Below are 21,317 nucleotides of genomic sequence, written 5' to 3'. Positions count from 1 at the left end.
ATTAATCTCCTGTAGTCCTTGGTGGCTTTGAATTTACAGAAATTCAGACGGATCTCTGCCTCTGCCTCCCGAGTGCTAGGATTAAAGGTGTGTGCCATCACTGCCTGACCTTTGTGGCTAACTCTGTGGCTGGCTCTGTCCTCTTGATCTTCAGGCAAGCTTTATTTGTAATCTTAGATTACAAATTTATTACCACAATCCATATCACTCAATGTTTTTTGGAGTCATGCACATTTTATTTGAGGGCTTAGAACTCATACCAACTAAAGTAATGAGGAAACTAAAGTTAAGTTGATTTTCATAATTTCTTGTTGTTTAAAAGTAAATATATATAAAAACTGGGTTTCATTATTCCATTTCCATGCATGTACATCATTGTAATTTGCTCACAATTCACCTCCATTACCTTCTCTTGTCCTCCACTATCTCTACTTCACAGACCCCTTCCTACTCCCAATTTCAATGCCATATATATATATATATATATATATATATATATATATATATATATATATAATGTAGATTTTTGTATATATTTAAATTTGTGCATGAGAGAAACATGTAATATTTGTCTTTTTCCCCTTTCTCTTTCTATAATCTAGATTTTAATATACATTTAAATTTGTGTATGAGAAACATGTAATATTTGTCTTTTTCTCCTACTTCTCTTTCTATAATCTAGATTTTAATATATTTAAAATCTGTGTATGAGAGAAACGTAATATTTGTCTTTCATTTTATCCCCATTTCTCTCTCTGTTCCCATTAGTTTCCCTCCTTCCTTTAAGTAGTACTGTCGTTCAAGTTGTATGTGAGTATGTGTGTGTGTGTGTGTGTGTGTGTGTGTCTGTGTGTGTGTGTGTCTGTCTGTGTGTGTGTGTGGTGTAGAATTTAAATTCTGCATATGAAAGAAACATGGGCTACTTGGCTTTGAGTCTAGCTTTCTTTTTGCTTAACATACAGTTATCTTCAATTCTATACATTTTCTACAAATTACATAATTTCTTCTTTATGGGAGAATATAACTCTACTGTGAATACAAACTACATCTTCTTTATTCACTCATCCATTCCACTTACTCTTATTTTGCCTTGTACAAAATTAGTAATATCTTCATTTGAATCAAACACAGATAAAGTCTTCATGATATTTTGCTCCAACCAGTCCCAATGTTTTGTTATTTCTTCTCTGTTGGCCCCTGATTAATAATATAGAGAAGAAAGATTCAAGGAAAACTCCTTAATAAACCTTCTCTTGATATTTAAACAAATTTATTTTAAAAAGAAATAAAACTATTTTGTCACTTTCACAAATGAGAGCTATATAGAAATAAAGACATATTTATTCTCTATTTCATATGAATATATGAGCACAAATAGTAGTTATATTTATTATAAATAAAAAATGCAATATTTAATAAAATGAGAGAAAAGTGATTATAACTTAGAAGAAATATAAAAATTCTGAAAATAAGATAACAGTAATTAGTGCCTAGAAAGCAATCATTATCTTAAAAAAGAAAACACGTAGGAAATACACACACACACACACACACACACACACACACACACACACACACACACACATTTTACCCTGTGGTCAAATACAACTACTAGCATTGTGTCTAAATTCTTCATGGCTGAAAATGGCAAGCATGTGACAGTCCTTCGCATTGCTGTACAAATGTGGACTTTTTACTATGGTTACTAAACATACAAACTCTTTGATAAACAACCAGTCCATTCACTAAAAAAACTTAGCGAACTCCCAGACATTGCATGATGGAAGTCAGAAACCCTGTGGCAATAGTAAACCATAAGATCTACTGCATCAGTCTTAGCTGTCTTACTGAGGGTCATATTAAATATTGTTATTTCTAGGTTTGCTTTCACTTATAGAAACTTTCATTATCCAGCCCCACTCCTCCCATTACCAAATATCTTTAAAAACCTTCCTAGAAATGTAGATTATACAGATCTCATTAAAAAGAAATAATCTTGACTTCACAGAATATTCCCATGATATATAGAGAGGACCACAGTTAAAATTTTATTGACACTGCAAAACTGTTCATTTTCCATAATCCTGTCAGACTTTTATTCATGATATGAATAAGAACTACATTTATATATCAGTTTCATTTGCAAGAACAGTCACATTTTACCTTTTTAAAGTAGAAAGGACTTTTTTTTTCAAAACCATTTTGGCTAATCAGCTTCAGAACTGAGGTTATGAAATTCTCTTAATCTTACCTGCATTCAGTTTTGATAGAATGTAATTTTAAAAAGCCAGGAGAATAGACTCAGCAGGATGACTAAAGGAAATTTAGAGAGGAATTTCTTTCAAAGTCACACAACCTAATGTAATCGTATGCTATATGTTCACAAATAATGAAGTCTACAAATTCATGTGCACTTTCTCAAACACATACACACCCACTTTAGAAAAGAGGGGAGGAGAAAAGAAGAAATCAGTCAATATTAAAAAGGCCAGAAATCGAAGATTCTAGTTTTGTTCAATATCACAATGGAAATGAAATGACATGGGAATGAAAGACAAATATTACACAGGAGTTGAAAGTATTCTGATTTGTATTATTAGGAAAACTCATCACAATCTCTTTCCCACACTACCCACAATATACTCTGTGGAAAGATCAGGACCATCTGGGTATGAAGGATTATATAGCACTACCTGCAAATCATTCCTCCATATTTCAAGGTTACAATGCCTTTTGAGAAATATCAGGTATGTGAATTAAAAAAATTCAAATGTCAGCCTTCTACTTTTTCAGGGAAGAACCTTTAAGTTTTGGGCTCACATTAAACTCCATGTTCTAAGTATCTCAGTGAAGAAGAAGAGAAGGAGGAGGAGGGTGAAGGGAGGAGGAGAAAAAGAAAGAGGAAGAGGAAGAAGAAGAAGAAGAAGAAGAACAACAACAACAACAAAAGAAAAAGAGAACCTTGATATTTAATAGGGAAGGTCCAATCTTCCCAGCAGTTGGTAAGGAATTACTAAGTTTAGAAAAGGTCTCAGGTAAACTGGGCAGTGGTGGCACATGCCTTTAATCCCAGCACTCGGGAGGCAGATGCAGGCGGATCTCTGTGAGTTCGAGGCCAGCCTGGACTACCAAGTGAGTTCCAGGAAAGGCTCCATAGCTACACAGAGAAACTGTCTCGAAAAACCAAACCAAACCAAAACAAAACAAAAAGGTCTCAGGTAGCAATAACACTGACCAAAAAAGCATGCTCAGAATCTATACTGCTGGACCACATACTTCAGGATTCTCACATCACTAGACTTTTAATCTCCCAATAACCTGTAATCATTCTTAAAACTGCCGGGCGGTGGTGGCGCACGCCTTTAATCCCAGCACTCGGGAGGCAGAGCCAGGCAGATCTCTGTGAGTTCGAGGCCAGCCTGGACTACAAAGTGAGTTCCAGGAAAGGTGCAAAGCTACACAGAGAAACCCTGTCTCGAAAAACCAAAAAAAAAAAAAAAAATCATTCTTAAAACAGAAGTGGTATCATTATACTCTCAAAGAATAGTTGTATTTAACTTGCTTCCAAGTCTCAAAACAATTGAGGAGTATAAGTAAATTTGAATATTCAGTTTTCCTACATACAAAGCACTTGTAACAATGCTTAGTGTACAGTGACATTTGATATTAGTGATTTTGTTTTTAGATAAGGATATCTTATACATTTAAATAAGATTAAAATCTTCATTAATAAGAATGTTTTGGCAAAAGTATTTTCATTTCTGTAATTATTAACTCTTCAATTTGGAATTTGAGGCTCAATTTGTTCTATTATAATTATTTTAGTATCTTGATTATATTTGAACTGCAAGGCTTTTTAAACTATCATACTTACCACATGCAATTGACAAGTAAACTTGAGAATCTGGTGTCTGGTGTAGGATGCGAAATGGAGCCACTTTAGCAGTAGAGTCTAAGACAGAATCAAGAGTCCCAACTAGAAGCCCTGTTGTAACAGAAAAGAATTGTTAAAATAAGGACTTTACAGGATGTAAAAAAAAAATGATTCAAATGACAAATGAATGAACTTATTTTAAAAAAAATTCTACTCTAAAGAGCCTTTATTGAGACTTTTTTCTTAAAGTAAATATATATGGAGGATAGGGAGATTAGTTCAGTCATGGACCTGAGTTCAATCCCCAGAAACTACATTAAAAATGCCGTACATGATGGCACATATTTTGTAATTCCAGCACTGGAGAGGCAGACACAAGTTGGGTCCCTGGGGATCATTGGTTAACCAGCCTAGTCTACCTAGTGAGTTCCAGACCAACAAGAGAAAAAAAGGGGAAAAAAAGGTAGATGACATCTAAGGAACAACATCCAAGGGTGTCCTCTGGCCTCCAAGCACATGCATACACACATAAACACCCACACCTAACCAGACATAATATAGACCAAACAAAAAATACGTATTTGGGATGGAAAGACTAATCTTTATCAATATAAGTAGTGTTTGTTTTATTTCAATAAAAATATGTGAAGCTTAACTGTCCACATATCTTATTCGCAGTATTTAACTTCTATAAGAAGGTTATGTATTTATTAGACAAGGAGGTAGAATCTAGTACCAGAGACTATAAGCGAATGAATTCTGACTTTGTCACTTACTCCAATTTGAGCTTGATAAAGTGATTTCTATTTCTACATCGTCATTTTTAAAGTAATGAGGACAAAAAAGAATCAAGTGCAAAAGGGTATCATAAAGATGAAACGAGTTATCACTTAGTGCAGTGCTTCTCCACCTTCCTAATGCTGCCACCCTTTAATTCAGTTCCTCATGTTGTGATGACCCAACAATAAAATTATATTCGTTGCTACTTCCTAACTGTAATTTTGCTAATGTTATGAATCATAATGTAAATATCTGATATGCAGGACATCTGACAGGTGATCCCTGTGAAAGGGTTATTCAACCCCCAAAAGGGTCGCAACCCACAGGTTGAGAACCACTGACTTAGCACTGTTCAGCACATAGTGAAATATTCAGTATTAGTTACTTTGTATTGTATAAGAACATCTTAAATATGTAAATAAGATACAATTATCATTATTAAGAATGTTTCAGTAAAATGATTTTCTTTTCAACAATTCCTAATTCCTCAATTTTGAATTCAAGGTTCTTGCTCAATTAGTTCCATTGTAATTATCTGATTATATTCCCTACTACTTCCTGGAACAAAATTTTCTGTTTTCTTAAATAGCCAGCTAATTTTTCCCTTAGGGTCTTTGCTGAACAATTATCTTTTTACTGAGAAATGTTAACAAAAGTCTTCTAGCTAAGTGCAGCTAATCCAAATTGCATATTTCCTCTAAGATCCACTCCCCTTATGAAATCTTTAGTAGCAATGCCAAGCAATAATGTTTTCCCTCTTCTCTGAATACTTATAACAGTTAAATTCTATACTACATAACTGAGTATTTACTTACTAGGTTTGTTATTACAACTACTTTCTAAGTGTTTCATATATAATATGTGTACTTCCTTATCTAGATTATAAGGGCTCTGCGAATAACTATATTTCCTACCTCTGGGTTTGTATGTTAACTTCAAGTATAATAGTGCATAAGGTGTTACCTTAACTGTGCCATGGAATGGCTCAAATATATCCATCTACTTTTCCATTTTGAAAACTTTGGTTGGCTGAGTGATGGTTTTGCTCTATGAGCATTTCTTTATAATTTCAGCATATATTATTTCAAGAAAAATCAAAAACAATTATAAACCATGCTTTTGGTTCTTTTCCTATTTTTACCCACTTGAAAAGAGTTCAGATTTCAAATTAGCTTTCATTGAAAATACAAGTAAGAGGGCATATATGGAAATCATTACAATCATAATGGGAAGCAAATTAGAGAATAGAAAATAGAAAGGGAAATTTGACTCAGCTGAAAAGATAGGAGTGTGGATATGGGACTAAGCATAAAATAAAAAGGGTCACAAATGTAGCATAATGTCAGTTAGTAATATGACCAAGGATTTTGATAGTGGGAAAAATTCTCAATAAGGATTCCTGTGGGTTGGAGAGATGGCTCAGTGGTTAAGAGTACTTGGCTGTTCTTGCAGAGGACCACGCACCCACATGATGGCTCACAACCATCTGTAGACATGCATGTGGTGCACAGATATACATGCAGGAAAATCACTCATGTCCATAAAATAAATCAATCAAAAAATTTGTTTGTTTTCACTTTTGTTTTATGAGAGAGAAAGAGAATGAGAGTGAGAGAATGAGGGAATGCATGGAGTTGGGTGTGTAGGGAGGTGAAGAGAATCTGGGAGTAGTTGGATAAGGGAAAAAGAATATATCAAAATATATTGCACACACATTAAAAAAATAAATTTTAAAAAGAAGCATACATGACACCACTGCACCCTAACACCAAATGTCCAGCCCTGAAGATATACATGCAAATAACATTATACAAACTGAGCAGGTTATATTTAAGAAAAAATATACATACACATATATAAACAATTATTTAAAAAGAGCCAATAAAATGGAAAGAAAGCAAAGAGAGGTACATGGTAGAGTATGGAGAGAGGAAAAGGAAGGGGGAAATGATGTAAGTATAATCTCAAAAAGAAAAATTCTTTAAATAAAATAAGTCAATAAAATAAAATCAAGTGAACTAAAGTTTTACCTATTGACATACTTCAAATTAGGATAGCACCCTGCAGTGGGCTTAAATTAAGCCTCTTTAAAATTGTATAGTGACAAGCTTTTCTAGTCCATATGGTAGGTATTCCATCCCTTATATAAGAAAATGAAGCAGGATTTTAAAAAAGACGATTTCTGCAATGGCAGCATGTGGACTATAAAGGAAAGAAATTATTTGATATGGTCAAAAGTTAGGATGTGGGCTGGGGATAGAATTGATGGCAGAGTGCTTGCCTAGCATGCAGGAGACCCTGGGGTTTGATTTTCAGCACTGTTAAAGGAAAATAAAAGTAAGGTATGAATTGAAGATTTTATTGAAGCATCAAGAATCAGAAAATCTAGACAGATACTATTTCAGAGGAGATACTGGATAAGAGACAATGGGAATGAGTGAGAGAGGGGGGAGATGATGATACTTCAGCTAATGAGGTGGGAAATATCAGAGGATTTCAGCATCACAAGAAAGATAATTAAGCATCAAAGTGGTTGCTTTAAGAAGTTAGACATTTGGTCAAGGGTAAAGGAAAGAGGAGCTAAACCTATGCAGATAGTCTTCTAAGAGTAATGTGAGTGAAATTACTCAGGAAATGAAGAAAGGGAGAATGTTCTCAATTTGAAGACAGGAGAATGAAAATATTCAAAAGACAAAAGAGTAGTAGCAAAAAGATAAAGGAGATTGGCTGAAAAAAATCAATCCATGTGTATCCATACATATATGCATATGACAAAGTTGTCAGGATAAAGAAATTAAAACTTACGAAAGTATTTACTAAAAGATGGACGTGGGAGTGCACACTTGGAATCCTACCATTTAGGAAGGGCAGAAATTCAAAGTCAGCTTTGGCTATATACAAAGTGTGAAGTCAGCCTGAGCTACGTGAGATCCTATCTCAAAGGGGGGGAAAAGTATTTACAACAGGGCAGTTTGGCTGCTAGTTTATTTGACACTTGTCTTCAAAGAGTTTAATTTTAAACAATGTTTGGAAAAAAGAAAAAAATATATGGCTGCAAGGAAAGCTATTTATTTATTTATGAGATTTTTAATAAAACTAGTTCAATTGTTATTTCTTTATTCATGCACATTATAAAAGGTAATTTTAGAAGAATTGGTGAAAAATAAGTGGGTAAAGTTTGGCAGAAGGAACAGTGGCAGTGTGGCCATCTGAGGAGGAAGAGAAGACAGACAGGAGAGGACACAAAATCATTTCCAAGTGACACAACACTCCTCTGATAGGTTGTGACACTAGGGACAAAGTGGTCAAAATCACTGACAAGAAAGGTTATTATTATTATTTTTGGCAACAAAAATGTTGACGACATTATGTCTTACATAATATAAAAGGAAATTGTTAGGATTTTATAAGTGCATGAAATTAGGCAGTTAATATAAAACTATGCAACAAGTAATTTGGAAGCTAGCACTAGAATACATTTCTAGTCACTTAGGGAACTCTTCCAGCTCATTAAGCTGTAATCATCATCAAGTCCCTGCAAGTCATACAGGAATTAATATGTGCCAATGTCTGAGTTCTAAAGTACAAGAAAATAAGCAAGCAACTTTGGGTTGCTTGTCCATACACACAGAGGTTCATCATTTGCCTGCCTGAACATCATGGGAAACCTCTGTAACTACCACAAATTCACAATAGACTAGACACTGTCAGCTGCACGGCAGAATGAGACATTTTAAATATAAAGATACTCAATTATCCTTTTAATGACTATAACTAAGATATCAACCAATGTTACAGATTCTGGTAAAAGTCCATGGGTTTTGGTAGCATCCTGAAAAACAAGTTACACCCACCTTCTTAAGGAAATAAGTACATTAATTAATGTGAATTATGTTTTTTATTAAATGCCACAGTAATATTACAAAAATGCCAAGTTACATATTTTTTAAAAGGCACTTTTTTGTGAACAATAATTACTATCCACAAGCCAATCTTTTCAGCAGGATAAAGAACCACAGACTTTGGAAGTGGTAAACATCCTGACTGGTCATAGAATCTAACTTCTAGCACATGTACCTCCTATACAGTATCCCTTGCCTTTACTTCACCAAGGCTGCTTATTTCTAAAATACAGAAGGAATTGTATTTCCAAAGGTCATAGTCAGGGCCTGTTATCTGGGTTTATGATCTGTACATAGAGCTCTGTGTGTAGAATGACTGCTTTGTTTAATACTCTGTTGTCAGTATCTTAAAATCCTTATGATTTAAAGGGCCATTTAGTTTTCACTTTGCAGTTAGGTCCCACCAACTACTTGGCCTATCCTGGATATAGTGGTTAAAATTGTCACTCAACCCTGACTACTAAGCCAGACATGGTGGCTCCTTTCTATAATACCAATATTTTGAAGATAGAGACAGGACAGTCACAGGTTCAAGATTATCCTCAGCTACACAGGAAGTTCAAGATCAACTTGGGCTACCCGAGACTCATCTCCAAAACAAGCCCACCTCAATACCAGATAAGGTCTGAACATACATAGACCATTATATTATAGACTCCATGAATCTTTTTATTGTTTTTTTCTTTCAGTATCCAGGGCCTTGTGCATGCTAGGCAAGCACTCTACCACTAAGCAACATCTCCAGTTAACTCCCATGGTTCTTTTAATGCAGCCTAAGATGGCTAGCTGTTTTGGATACTACATAATTATTAAATTATGCTTGTGATAAAAATACACTGATTCTTTTTATAAATGTAAGCACTGATCTAGGTATTATTTGTACAGTAGAAATGATTTAAATATATATAAATGTTTACATTTACCCATTTTAATTTTACATCATTGATTTCTTTGTTCAAAAATGAAATCTTTTTAATAACCTTTAAAATTTTAATATTATAATTATATCATTTCTCCCTTCCCTTTCCTCCCTCCAATTCCTCCCATGTTCATCCCCTTGCTCTCTTTCAATTTCATGGCCTCTCTTAATGTTGTTGTTATTGTTATGGTTGTTATGTATGTGTATAATGCATAATTACATAATTACAACCTGTTTAGTCTGTAAAATGTCATTGGTATGTATGTTTCGGGGATGACCATTTGGTATGGATAACCAGTTGGTGTGCTCTTCCCTAGGAAAGCCTATTTCTCCCATTCTCAGCATTCCGTAATTGCCAGTAGTTCTTTGCGTAGGGTTGAGGCCATGGTCTTCCCTCCATCTATTTTGGCACGTCTACAGTTGCTGTCTTCCTTACTCAGCTCATGTTTAGTCAGTCATGTTGGTGAGACTTCATGGGTGTAGTTTCTGACATTTCTAGGAGACACAAACTCCCTGCTCCTCTGGCTCTTACAATCTTCTCACCCCCTCTTCCGCAGTGATCCCTGAGCCTTAGGTGCAGGAGTTGTGTTATAGATGTATCAATTAGGCCTGGGCTCTATACTCTGCTGTTTGATTGGTTATATATCATTGCTTTTGCCTGAGCACTCCAATTTGTCCAGATCTTTCTATATCTTCATTATTTTTTATGTTCCATGATAATGATTCTCAACCCAAACTACAAATTTGAGTCGTTTAGAAGAGTTTTTTGTTTGTTTTTTTGTTTTGTTTTTCGAGACAGGGTTTCTCTGTGTAGCTTTGCACCTTTCCTGGATCTCACTCTGTAGACCAGGCTGGCCTTGAACTCACAAAGATCTGCCTGCCTCTGCCTCTGAGTGCTGGGATTAAAGGTGTGCGCCACCACTGCCCGGCTTAGAAGGGTTTTAAAACTTAAGTTTTGAAAACACTGAAGCCCAGGGATTATGATTTAATTGATCTTTCATAAGGTTGTTATTATTCTTTTTACTTTTTATTACAAAGTTTTCAAACACTAAAAATAAAATATAACAGAACTTCTCTGTATTCATAATCTAGTTCCAATAATTATCAACACTTGTATTTATTCTTCCCTCCAGAAATATTTTAAATTAAATCCAAGTCATCAATTTCTCCACAAATACGCCAATATCATTTAGTTGCTTTTAAATGTTCCTCAGTCAAATATAACAGGCAGCTAGTGTTAAGAACACAGATCTGGGCTGGTGAGATGGCTCAGTGGGTTAGTGTATTTGCTGACAAACTTGGATATCTGACTTTGATCTCTGAGACACATGTTAAAGAAGAGAACTGACCCGCACTTGTCCTCTTCTCCCTCCCCCCAAATACTACAGTAAACAAATAAAATCTAATAAAAAGTACAATACAAATACTGCATGTTCCCTCCCATTTGTGGCTCTTAGCTCTCAATCTTTGCATGTGAGAATAAAACCTAGGGTAACCCTCAAACCAGGAAAATAAAAAGGGATGGTGAAAGATCAATAGGACACAAAGATTTCTAGATTAGCAGATAGTAGTGCATATATGATGCCAAGAGTGGAATAGGGAAATGGGGGGGCATTGTCTGGGGATGTAGAAAGGCAATACAGAGGGAGAAGGAATGGGAGATATAAGGAACACTAAAAAAGCAATATGGAAATTATAATATTTTATGTTTACTTAAAAATATATAATGTGGCCGGGCGGTGGTGGCGCACGCCTTTAATCCCAGCACTCGGGAGGCAGAGCCAGGTGGATCTCTGTGAGTTCGTGGCCAGCCTGGTCTCCAAAGCGAGTTCCAGGAAAGGCGCAAAGCTACACAGAGAAACCCTGTCTTGAAAAACCAAAAAAAAAAAAAAAAAAAAAAAAGAAAGAAAAAAAAATATATAATGTACATGAGTATGTGTATACATGCATAAATAAACTGAGGATTTGAAAAAAAAGTACATAGATCAATGACATTGTCCCTTCCATTTTCAGATACTTGCAAATTTGAAATGAATGTCTTTTTTCTGTATTGGATCAATGATTGTGATAAGCAAGGAATTATAAAGGGTTGAATGTTAAAGGAAAGGCCATTGACACAGCTACAGTTTAAAGATAATGCTTGTAATGGCTAATACTGGCTGTAACCTGACATATGTAGGAAGGGGAACATCAATTAAGGCATTGCCTCCTTCAAATTAGCCTGAAGGAACATCTGTGGGGGCATTTTCTTGATTGCTAATTGATGTAGGAGTACCCAGCCCACTGTGGGCAGTACCATCCCTAGGAAGGTTGACCTGGACTGTATAAGAAAGGTAAGAGTCTGGGAGCAAGCCAGTAAGCAGTGTTTCTCCCTGGTTTCTCCTTCAAGCTCCTGCTTTGGGTTTCTGCCTTGGCCTCCCCAGATGATGGACTGTAAACTACAAGATGAAATAAACCTTTTTCCTCCCCAAGTTGTTTTTGGTCAGAGTGTTTTATCATAGCAACAAAAAAGCAAACCATGATATGTTCATCAACCAATATGCGAGTTTAGTACACAAACTACTGTGTATCTTTTTTTGGCAAGCAGCTCTGTTTATAAAGTAGATTGAGGGCACTGTGTAAGACAACGCTACTCTATCTGCAAAAGAATAATGTAAATGAACTTCTAATTACCAATTAGATTCATTTCTAGTCTATGTAAAATGTTTGGTTATAAATTTTGTCCATAGTAATAACTGCTGTAACCTGACAGCTGATCCTTTAATCATAAGTTGCCATGCTTACAACGTCTGGCCAGTACACCTTTACTGAATTTTTTATAATGTCAACCTCATTAAATGTTAATGAGAAAACTAATTAGTAAACTGCCAATGCACTTAGTAAAAAAATATATTCAAATACAAGAAAAGTGTTTTCAACAGAGGTTGTACATTTTCCTGATTCTATTATTTTGCTACCAGATCTAAATCCTCCAAACAGAACTGTGAGTGCTTATTTTAGAATAACCCAATAGCCACATGGCATTTTGAAAGCTGCCAAAGAGCTCTGGAAAACAGTTAATAAAAATTAATTCTTTTTTAGGTTGTATTCTTCATCCTTGAACATTTTAAAAGACATATACTTGAAAACTAGAAATTTTTACATGCACACACATTTCTTTCTCTAACTGAAATCTTTATTTACTAAAAAGAAAGAAAAACTTTTTTGTTGAGGCAGGATCTCGCCGCAAAGCCCAGAATGGCCTCAAAAATCACAAATTCTCCTGTCTCGGTCTCAAAGTGATAGGATTGTAAGTGTATGCCACCATGCCCAGTTAGAGCTTCGAACTGTTTTATGGAAGCAACTGCTGTCACAGACAGAAGTTTCTAATGTCTTATGGGGTTAAAAATAGTAGATATTTGGTTAATTAAACCTAGTGACATTTCTCAACATTAAAATATAGGAAAATAGGATGATTCTTAGCATCTTTGTTTATAAACCGTACTATTTAAGACTCATATGTCAATGTATCAAAAGACTAATTCAGGCCGGGCGGTGGTGGCGCACGCCTTTAATCCCAGCACTCGGGAGGCAGAGCCAGGCGGATCTCTGTGAGTTCGAGGCCAGCCTGGTCTCCAAAGCGAGTTCCAGGAAAGGCGCAAAGCTACACAGAGAAACCCTGTCTCGAAAAACCAAAAAAAAAAAAAAAAAAAAAAAAAAAAAAAAAAAAAAAAAAAAAAGACTAATTCAGAAATTTAAGTAAAATACAACACCAAAATTCCTAGGTGTAAAGCAGAAAGCATGATAGCAAATGAGTAAAAGTATAATATGGGGAGGGGCTTGGACCTGCCTAGGCACAGTGTGCAGGACTCTGCTGACTCTCCATGGGAGACCTTGATTTGGGGGATGTGGGGATGTGGGGTGGCTTGGGAAGGAGGGCTAGACGGTGGGAGGAGGGAGGAGGGGGGATCTGTGGGTGGTATGTAGAGTGAGTAGAAAATTTCTTAATAAAGAAATAAAAATAAAAAATTAAAAGTATAATACAATATTTGTTTACATAAACTAACCAGAGCACTATTTTGGTTCATTTAAAATAAGAAGAAAACAAAGATAATAAAACCCAGATGTTATTATTCATTGATTTAAAACTGTACTCTTTTATCCTATATAAGGATGAAAAAAAAAAACAAATAAAAAAACCCCCAAGAACCCACACTTCAAATTGAAAGATTATCAGAGACCCTTTAGGGGTGTTAATTTTTAGGTCTCTTTAATTCACTGTTTCAGATTTTCCTCTGGTATAGATGAAGATATTCTTCTTCAACAATCTTTATATAGTTACTAACAGTACCATATCTTGAGTCTCATGCTTTCAATTCCAAATAAATGTATCTGGAATATTTATGGTGTCCCCAAAAGTGCTATATGCTTTATAGCGTCATTTCTCCCAGTTAGAATGTCTTTCTCAGTTCTCCCTAGCAAACAGCCTCCCAGATATTGATAGTGCTTATAGACAGATGATTAAAATAAAAAATGATTCAAATTGGACTTTGGCAAAAAGCTCCACAGATGCCACACTGGAATTCTGCCACAAGTATTTCAGCTATTGTTATTAATCACTGATTTTAAGAAAACTTTGTTTCATTTAATAACACTTCTGCTAATCATAAATTATATCAGAGCTAGGTATAGAAAATTGCATTGGAGGTTTCTATTTTGTCTTTGTTCATAGATTAAATAAGTCAACAAATTGAGCTACTGACTATCCCAGTAATAATATATTTGTTTTACTTGTTTATCAACTGTTCTAGAAGACTTCAAACTTTGTAGGAACTATGACTATTCTATTAACCAAAATCTATAACAATGACCAGCTTCCACCCCATTTCTCTGTATCTGGTCACAGTAAAATCATTCCAAGAATTATTTCAATTTATCCTGTTCCCAAATACATGATTGGCTCATATTTTCTAAGTCCCTCCAGTCTCTCTCTGCTCATAGATCAATTTCTAAAATATGAAACCCCTTCCTTGTCTGTCATGATATCTCACTTTATTCTTCATATTATTTATCAGCTCCAGTCATATCACACAGGATCTGGCTATTAACTGCTCTTGGCTAGAATGAGACCCCATATAAAAATAATTTTGTTTAATTATTGCTTTATCTTCAGGACTTAAGACCAGTTCTTGCGGCCTGGAGAGATAGTTCCGTGGTTAAGAGCACTGGCCACTCTTCCAGAAGACTTGGGTTTGATTTCCAGCACTCACATGAAGGCTCTCAACTCTAATTCTAGTTCCATGTGACCAGATGCCTTCTTCTGGCCTCCATAGGCACCACATACTCATGTGGTACACAGGCATACATTTATGCAAAACACCCATAAACATAAAATAAAAAAACATACAAATCAACTCTTGATTTTTAGAAGGCACTTAGTAAATGCTTGTTCAGTGAATGCATTATACACCATCACATTTAATATTTTGTATTACCTTTTGTACTTACATAGCAGTGGCAAAAAGATGAAAACAGGGAAAATTTTCTAACTAAAAGGCAACATAAAACCCATGTCACCACTATTACAGCAATGTGGCAAACGTCAAATGCTTTTTATTATTTTCAGCTTACTTTATACCCATAGTCCTTCCTGAATTATCCACAAGCAGCACGAGCTTTCAATATTTAAACTGCTATCCCTTCTTTAAGAATTATGTTTTAAAAATACTAAAATTATGTGTATTTTTCAATACCGTTCAGCAGTACAAGTGATGCTTAGATCTATAAAAGTACTATTTGGGAAAGTCTAGGTTTAGGGCAATCATAGATCAAAGGGAACTTGGTCTTGAAAAATTATTCTAATGTCTACATTATTCTGATTACAAATAACAGATGCATAATCAGCATCATAACATTCTCCAGTGATTATCAGTATTTTGCTCTTACAGTGTTATTATGTTGGACATATTCAATATTATTACTTCAAATCAATTTCCATATACAACATGAGAAAATAATTATTAGGGGAAAGAGTGGGCAAATAGGGGGAGGGAGAGGGAGGGAGAGAGGACTGAGACTGACTTCTTTGGTAACATCTAATATGAAATGCTTACTACAGCTTTCAAAACCCATTTGACCCACACTACAGTGATCTGAGATAGAGAAGACAATGTTATCTTCATTTCACAGATGAGCACTCTAAGCCTTTATTTGTAAAAAATATTATACCTGTAAAGAAACCAAATACATATGAAAAAGTCAAAGAAGGTAAAAGAAACAGGATTAATGAAGAAAGTGCGATCACTGGATGGTGCATTTGCACAATGTGAAGGCTGGAAAAAAAATCCCGTAATTTAACATCCAGAGGAGTCTTTCACACTGTGCTCCCCTGCCTGTCTGGAACATCTTAATACCTCTGAAGATACACACACACACACACACACACACACACACACACACACACGCACGCACGCACGCACGCACGCACGCACGCGCGCACACACACATACCACACACATTGTGTGTGGTATGTGTGTGACATGTGTGTTATATCTATATCTGAATCTTTATGTCCCAAAGGTATATATCATTTCTTTAAATGTGAAAGGTCAGGTTGAAGTTTTGAGAAATAAAATAGCTGGTTTGGCCAGGCGGTGGTGGCGCACGCCTTTAATCCCAGCACTTGGGAGGCAGAGCCAGGCGGATCTCTGTGAGTTCGAGGCCAGCCTGGTCTCCAAATCGAGTTCCAGGAAAGGCGCAAAGCTACACAGAGAAACCCTGTCTCGAAAAACCAAAAAAAAAAAAAATAGCTGGTTTGGTCATTTTTTTTTCTTGATGAAAATAAGGATTATTGATTGCCTGTCTTATAAGTCTCATGCTTTTTTAGGTATTGGTTGATATGCGTCTCACCATTTTACTTACCCTCTCTGCTCCTGGGGCCCCTTCCTTTGTGGCACAGACTGGAATGTTTGCTCCTGTGCACCTTAGGGTCATGAACCCGAAATCCTTAAGAGTTAAATATGTAGATTATGTGCAAAGGGTTTTGGGGGAAAGATATAGATTTATATGTTAAATAGAAAAGTAATTTTAGTTTAATTTTAAAAGCTAGAAAATTGCCAGGTGGTGGTCTTAAACCCAGCACTTGGGAGGCAGAGGCAGGTGGATCTCTATGAGTTCAAGGCCAGCCTGGTCTACAGAGCAAGTTCCAGGATAGACTCCAAAGCTACAGAAAAACCCTGTCTCAAAAAACAACAACAAAAAAAACCTTGAAAATTGATAACACTGACCATTTTAATCCTCAAAACCTATAAAGCTCCTTTTTTCTTGTTCCAAGAAGTTTTTTTTTATTTATTTCTATGTTTTTTAGTGTTTTCCGGTATGTATATCTGCATGTCTGGTGTCTGTGCAGGCCAGAAGAGGGTGTTGGATCTCCTGGAACTGGAGTTATAGACAGTTATAAGCTACCATGTGAGTGCTAGGAATTGAACCTGGTCCTCTGGAGGAGCAGTCACTGCTTTAAACCATTGTGCCATCTCTCTAACCCCAAGAAAATCTTTAAAGATAATTTTTATTTGATTTTACAGGGATCAGGCCAGGGGCAGAAAATATGATTTTTCCCTTCTTACTATTTGCCATGTGGGATTTTCTTTTTAATAGGCCAATATGATAATTTACCTTTAGCATGAGCAGGACTTTCCAAGCCTATCATAAAATTGCATGTTTACCCTTTGGGTACCAAACATTTTATCAGATGATTCCTTTGTGAGCATGAAATGCGGCAGTATTTTGCTAACACATATGTAAAATGAACATTTTCAGAGTTGGACTCTTGAGTTGAGGGCTTTTTAAAAGCTTTTTTTTTTTAAGAAAAGCGTTGGGTTTCTGTGGTATGGTCACTAAAATTTTATAAGTTCTGTTTATTAGATACGTGTTCAGAGTAAATCATTTACAGTGATTTATAAAGTCTAGATATAAAACGAAAAAGTTACTTCAAATATTTTCAAATAAAATGCCTATTTCAAATGTAACCATGTTCTAGTTTATACAGATGCTTCAATTTCAAAGGGACAGTACCAAGATAAAAGAAGGAATAAGGAAAGAGAATATTTTAAATCTTTTGTTTTAATGCTAATTTTCTAGTTTTGCTCTACATGGAATTTTAAAAAAAGGTCTGCTGATGGTAATTATAAATCTAATGTCTAAGAACCTTGCTTACCACTATTCAGGTATGAAAAATTCAAGAGTAAAATTCTCTCAACAAACTACCTAAGACTTCCTGATTGGCAGGTCTTCCTAAGCCTCATTCAGTAGAGTACTTAACAGGATGCAGTCTATGTAGTGGCTCTCATCCGCCAAGCAGAGAAAATTGCTTATTTGTGCTTAATAAGCCAAATATGCATAAATTATTTTAATTATATAAAACAAGGTTCTAAATTTAGCAGCAGTAGTGAAGTCTTTACCTTTATCAACCATGAGAAGGCATGTGAGGCAACTAGAGAAAATCAGGATAAAATATTCTCTAAATAAAAGAAAAACAACCACCTTAGGTATAACAAAATTTCAAAAAAAATTCCCTTCTGTGGTGATCCAAGATAATTAAGGAGGACAAAGTATGATAAATGGTCAGTCAGTAATCTACCAAATTTCCACTAAAAAGCTGCTAAAAAATTTAGAAAAGGGACTCTGTGATTCTAATGTCAAAATTCTCTTGTTAGAAACATCATTATGAAAGAAAACTAAGTCCATGAGGCTTGGTGTGTTGGTGTATGCCTATCATACGAGCACTTGGAAGGTTGAGGAAGGAAAATAGTGAGTTTGAAGCTGGCCTGAGCTATATAATTAGACCTCTCACAGAAAATGGAACCAACTAACTTCACCAAATCCATACTCAAGACATTATATTACTGGGTGGTTACTGCCAGTTAGCACATATCAAATAAAACGAATCTTTGTTGTTGTTTTTTTGAGAGAGGGTTTCTCTCTGTAGCCCTGGCTGTCCTGGAACTCAGTATGTAGACCTGGCTGGCCTCGAACTCAGAGATCCATCTTCCTCTGCCTCCTGAGTGCTGAGATTAAAAGTCTGTGCCACCACTGCCTGACAAAACAAACCTTAAAGTACAATAATTAACATTTCTTGGTGGTCATTATCATTTCTCCATTATACAAAACCTATAAACTAATCTTATAAAGGGATAGCACATAACACAACACATAAAGTAAACAAAATGGACAAAAGAAAGTTTTTGCCAGTATATACTCATGCTCTGATGAAAGCTCATGCTAATGAATATATAACAGCAAAGCTCTTGGTTTCACAATTTAACTAAGAGGACAGTTAGTTAAACAGCCATGAAAATCAGCATACGCTTTTGTTGTGGACCAAAGGAAACCAAGGAAACTTTTAAAATAGCTCTTTGCTCCTTTTTGAGTTGTTTTGTTTAATTTACATGACTTTTGTGGTGATTTCAGGTATCTTGTCAATGTCACAGGTAAAACAATCATGCAGAAACAAATTGACCATAAGTCACGACATACGTATATGATTGATAGAAATCTTTGTTTACATCTTCAGACAAATGTCCTTGTTTTCTAGCAATTGGGGAACTAATAAAAAGGGTGGCTAGGATAGAGAGAAAAAAATCCACTTACAACTGACCTGCTTTAAGAAATTCTCACTTAAATGAAACTGCCATTTAAATGAAAACTTTTCTGTAAAATAAATTGTAATTTTTAAAGATTAAAAAAAGTTAAATCCTAGGTTTACCTGGGAAATTTTTGTTCCCATACTGCCTAGAGGTCCTTCTTGGAGCTTAGATGAATGTTACTTGTAAAGTTATATATCTCATTGGACATATGAATTGTATCCACATTAGGGGAAGCTTGCATTAACATAAATAAACCTTTGTGAGCACTCTCTTCTATGTTATACTCTAAACTCCATAAAGTAGGCACCAGGATTTTTTTTAACTGAAGAGGGAAATCAATGTCACTTAAGCCAAGTGTCTTCTTCATTCAACCCTCAGTCATTCGGTTCTAATTATAATTTCCTAGTAAACCAGCTATCTTCCTCCTCTACTTCCACCTGACACCCTTAATCCAGCACTTTAAAGGCAGAGAACAGAATTATAATTACCAAATTCATTGTAGCATACAGTAGTGCTTTAAGATTGCATATATGAAAGAACTTGACAAATGTCATCCAACAACCAAGAGATAAGGATAGGACCAAAATTCAGGTTTTTAGATTTATGTCTCTTTCCTCTCCATTCATTACCTTCCCCAAATTAAGCCTGGTCTACCACTTCAAAGTCCTAATACCAAGCCAGGAATTAGCATGAAAAACAGCTCTTGCCTCCCCAAGGTCCAAAAGTTGGAAAGCCCCTGCCCAAGAAAAAAAGATCTCAAAATAGCCTTCTCTGGATTTTTCAGACATGGAGCAGTTTTGAATTTTTAAAATTAAGAACTGTGGACGGGTGGGTTAGGAAGGAAGAGTTGAACTTCCTTCTGGTTAATTGGTTTGGTTTACACATCTTTGAAAGAAGAGGCAGTGCCAAACTCACTGGAGAGAAACGCGTGCTTAACACAAACAGAGATCCCAAGGATTGAAAACTTGGATATATATATAAAGCGAAAGATGCAATACTGGGAGAGGTGAGTAATTCTGAGGCAGCTTCTCTACTTGCCCGGCATCAAGCCCTGACCCAAATCTCACTTGAAGCCTCTCTCAGTGTGTGAGTGGGGCATTTCATTCTCCTTAGGATTCCCACGTCCTCACAATGTCCCCCACCCCCCACCCCCGCGCACTCACTCCCAGGGCGGTGATTATTTGTATAGGTTTTGAAAAAAGTTAAGTTCACAACCGCGAACCCGCTCCCATTGCCGGTCTTAACGGGACTAGTCAAGCTAGACACTGGCCATCAAGCCCCTCCCCCATGGGAAGGGACCCACCTGGTACTACTGGATTCCTCCTTAGCTGCTCCCATCCCGGGTCCGACCCAAAGAGCAACTGTTACTCCAGTGCAATACAGTCGGGACCCTGTGGGCGCAGCAGAAAGGTGGTGGCGCGAGCAGAATATCCCCAGTCCATTGCCGCCGCCGCGGGTTTAGGACGAGGCAGCGGGCGGCGGCGAGTAACTGTTTGCCTCGCCACCCTTTAAGTGACAGCGGACACAGCCCTAACTCAGGTGTCGCTGGCCACAACTGCTGGCCGCCGCTTACCTGTAAGTCCCCCTCCGCCTTCTTCCCCGTAGCCTCGACGCCGTTGCAGGACAAAGTACTCGTTGGATCTTTCCATCAGCCACAGCTTCAGCGCATTTTTCAACAGCACTTCCTCAGGCTTCAGCCACATCTCGAAGAACTTTGTGCCGCCTCAGGAGCGGCGACCTATTTGTCCTCCTTACCTCTCCCCTCCCAGCCTGTCTTTAACCCTCTACTTCTCCTCCCACCAAATCTTCCTTCGGCGGCAGCGCCTCCGGAGGTTTTCCACACTTCCCCCAACCCTGCCTTCTCTCCCACGTAGGCAGAGAGAGTGCCAACTCCCTCCCACGGAGCTACCGCCAGACTGGGAAATAGTCCCGCTTCGTCTCCTCTTGGGAGTTGTAGTTTTCTATCGGTTTTCCTGTACCCATTCAACTGTAGCTCGAGACTACATTTCCCGCAATGCACTGGGGTAAGAGTTGGGTGGGTGGGGGGCGCCTTCGAAGCGATCCCGCCACCAGTTAAGTGAGTTTTGACTGTGTAAAGTTAAAAATGGTTTTTGCTTCAAATAAACTAACCCTGGGTATGACAGTTCTTTTATAGTGAGCGGACTAATTTGTTGAAAACAAAGTTTCAGGCATTTTTGAGTAACGGCCCATCCAGGAAG

At 36.5% G+C, this 21,317-nt stretch overlaps 1 protein-coding gene across 4 annotated transcripts in view; it reads right to left on the bottom strand.

The window, feature by feature from the left end:
• Tbc1d8b (TBC1 domain family member 8B) overlaps positions 1–20,982 on the bottom strand; it is an 83,433-nt gene extending 62,451 nt beyond the window's left edge. For 3 of the 4 annotated variants that reach the window (XM_052736627.1, XM_052736620.1, XM_052736634.1), the window contains exons 1-3: positions 20,672–20,982; positions 3,875–3,985; positions 1,079–1,197 (exon numbers count right to left, since the gene is read on the bottom strand). In XM_052736627.1, coding sequence (XP_052592587.1) covers positions 1,079–1,197; positions 3,875–3,985; positions 20,672–20,801 — 360 coding nt within the window. In that variant the 5' untranslated portion in view covers positions 20,802–20,982. The remainder of the gene's footprint in view (positions 1–1,078; positions 1,198–3,874; positions 3,986–20,671) is intronic. The other variant, XM_052736613.1, reaches the window with a different exon arrangement.
• Positions 20,983–21,317: the final 335 nt, after the last annotated feature.

Source organism: Peromyscus californicus, unplaced genomic scaffold (genome assembly GCF_007827085.1).
Source record: "Peromyscus californicus insignis strain IS unplaced genomic scaffold, ASM782708v3 Scaffold_10__1_contigs__length_136768540, whole genome shotgun sequence".
Taxonomy (NCBI): Eukaryota; Metazoa; Chordata; class Mammalia; order Rodentia; family Cricetidae; genus Peromyscus; species Peromyscus californicus.
The sequence above is the reverse complement of the archived record's forward strand: the minus strand, read 5'-3'. Positions and strand labels throughout refer to the sequence as shown.